We start from the raw sequence: 2331 nt of genomic DNA on the forward strand, positions 1-2331 counted from the left end.
CCTGCTATATGCACGATTCCTCACCTCCCCTGTCGGATTAATATGTTCCACTATGTCTTGATCATAGAATGAAACTATAAAAAAAATCCCCAAATATTTACATTCTGCTTTCTTGGGATCCTTTATCTGATCCTCATTGCCCAGCAAGGAAGAAAGACCATTTCAGTAGTTCGGTGCTAGAATGCATGGGGCTGAATTACACAGACGGTAGAAACAGATAAGTGGATCTGCTTGTCCACTCCGTGGAAAACAGATTAAGATCCAGACACTGGTATTTTCCCCACTGGAGTTAAAGGAGGCAGATAAGGTTTTTTCCTTCTTCTATTTCTTCTTGCACTTTGTCACTGGATGTGGCTATTTCAGCTTGGGCCGAGAAGACTGCACAGATGAACGTCAGAATAGTGCCACCAATAGCTGTGTAGAAAGCCCAGCCCAAGGAGCAGTCTCCCAGTTTGTAAGCAGAAGCATAAGGTCCACAATAGCTTATTGCTTTCTGGCATCCCCAGCCTGCAGGGTAAAGTATCAAGCCTAAGATAAGGAAGAGGCCTAGAAAGAAAAACAGAAGTTTTACAAACGGTCAGTTTAACACCAAAGGCAACACACAGCAATGGTTATCAGGGACACTACTACCAAGTACCAGGATCAGAAGGCAACTCTTCCTCACCCATCCAACCTTCCTTAGTGATTGTTTCCTAGTAAATACTGTTCTCCCTAGTATAAACGTCCAGCATTTTATCTAAACTTGGAGCTTCTCTTGTGAAAGGCTTATTTGATATGATAGTGGCCTAGTTCCTAATTTAAGTCTATTCCAGCTACATCCTTTGTTTTCACACATTATTGCTAGGTATTCAGAGCTTCCAAAACATTTGAGCAACTCTACCAACTGTTTATACTTGCACTTTTCAAGTACTTAGGAATGTTTGCATCCACTTTTGAGTTTGTGTTTACATATTCATCATAAATATGTTTGCCTTTTTTCCTCTGGATTTTCTTTATGAGAAAGAAAAAAAAAAATCTCACTCTGCATTCGCTTATTTGGCCACATTAGAACATAGTAGAATAATAATAGTGCCAGCTCAGTAAGCTGCTTTTGTAATGAAGGGATTCTGGAGCGAGCTCCAAACAAATGGATCTAAGTACCCCCCAGGGATGCTGCGATCTTCTAAGCAGGCGATCAACTGCTGCAGAAGGAAAGCACGTTTCTAGTGAAGCCTCAACTCCCCACCTTGGTAAACTGCCCAAACACCTTGCTGTGCCTCAGCCTGGAAGGGGAAAGCTCAGACCGCTTTGCCCATCTGATCATCTCTCATATTCATAGTTTTCTTTCCTATGAGGATGAGTCTTTATCTAAGCAGTGAAGGTCATCATTAAGGAAACTAAGTCGCATTAGAGTCCCTGCATGCATGGTGTGTCTTTGTACAAAGATGAGAGATTTCTCCAAAATGCGTAATATGCAAGTGGCTACAGTGCTCTCTTATGGGCCCTGCTGAAAAGAAAAAAAAAAAATGACTGAGTTAAAAACAGATCTTCCTCTTACAAGCCGTGTAGGAAAGAGCTAAACATCCGGACAGCTCACCAGTATCAACATTTGCTGACTGTTTTCTTTAAACTTCTATTCAAAAGAATAGGAAGAATTGTGAAAACTAGTTTTTGCTTAAACACAACCAGTTTATCCTGAAAATGAATACAGCCTTCCAGATCCCATAAACATTACTCATTTACTTGTCCTGCACTGTAAAGCCCTTTATTTAGCCTGGCACTTTGATGAAAACAGCTGCTAAAGGTGCTGTCACCTTCTAGAAGTGGGCTGAAAGTTGTGCTTTTTACGTATGGTGCTGCTTCATCCATTAGACTTCATCTAATCCCAGAAGTTCTACCAAGTAATAAAACAGAAAAGTCCTCTTCTCTGTACTAACAGATTACCAAGAACAGCTGTGAAGACTTGTTTGCATCTTCTTCAGTTCAGTTAGGCGAGCCTGTTCTGCAGTGCATTAGGTTTCCTTAATTGTTTGTTTAAAGAAATTCAGCCAGATGCAAGAAAACGTCCTTACTGAGAGAGGAAAGCTGTGTCCTAGCTAGTGAGCAGTTAACATACACCGAACACAAAGACCATAATCTGACTGTCTAAAATTAACGTCTACAAATGCCAGACATTTCACAAAATCCTCCCTCCAGTGTTTTTCTAACGATGACACAACGCCATGGGCATGAATGAACTAAATGTCATTATTCCTTCGGGCAGCAAAATCCATTAGCAAGTGATACCCATTCTCTGTGAGGGGATTTCATCACTGCTTACATTTAGGAACCAATGACAAATTTTATGCAGTG

The 2331-nt window shown here is 40.8% G+C and overlaps 1 protein-coding gene and 1 pseudogene across 1 annotated transcript; both read right to left on the reverse strand.

Moving 5' to 3' along the window:
• Positions 1–245, reverse strand: part of LOC104494213 — a 2704-nt pseudogene extending 2459 nt beyond the window's left edge.
• Positions 246–289: 44 nt separating this feature from the next.
• Positions 290–546, reverse strand: LOC104494215 (lipoma HMGIC fusion partner-like 2 protein; the record flags this gene model as incomplete). The annotated part of the gene is made up of 1 exon (XM_010137015.1): positions 290–546. A coding segment is annotated over one exon (257 nt), but the record flags the coding sequence as incomplete, so codon positions are not given.
• Between the last annotated feature and the right edge of the window lie 1785 nt (positions 547–2331).

Source organism: Buceros rhinoceros, unplaced genomic scaffold, assembly GCF_000710305.1.
Source record: "Buceros rhinoceros silvestris isolate BGI_N320 unplaced genomic scaffold, ASM71030v1 scaffold46085, whole genome shotgun sequence".
Taxonomy (NCBI): Eukaryota; Metazoa; Chordata; class Aves; order Bucerotiformes; family Bucerotidae; genus Buceros; species Buceros rhinoceros.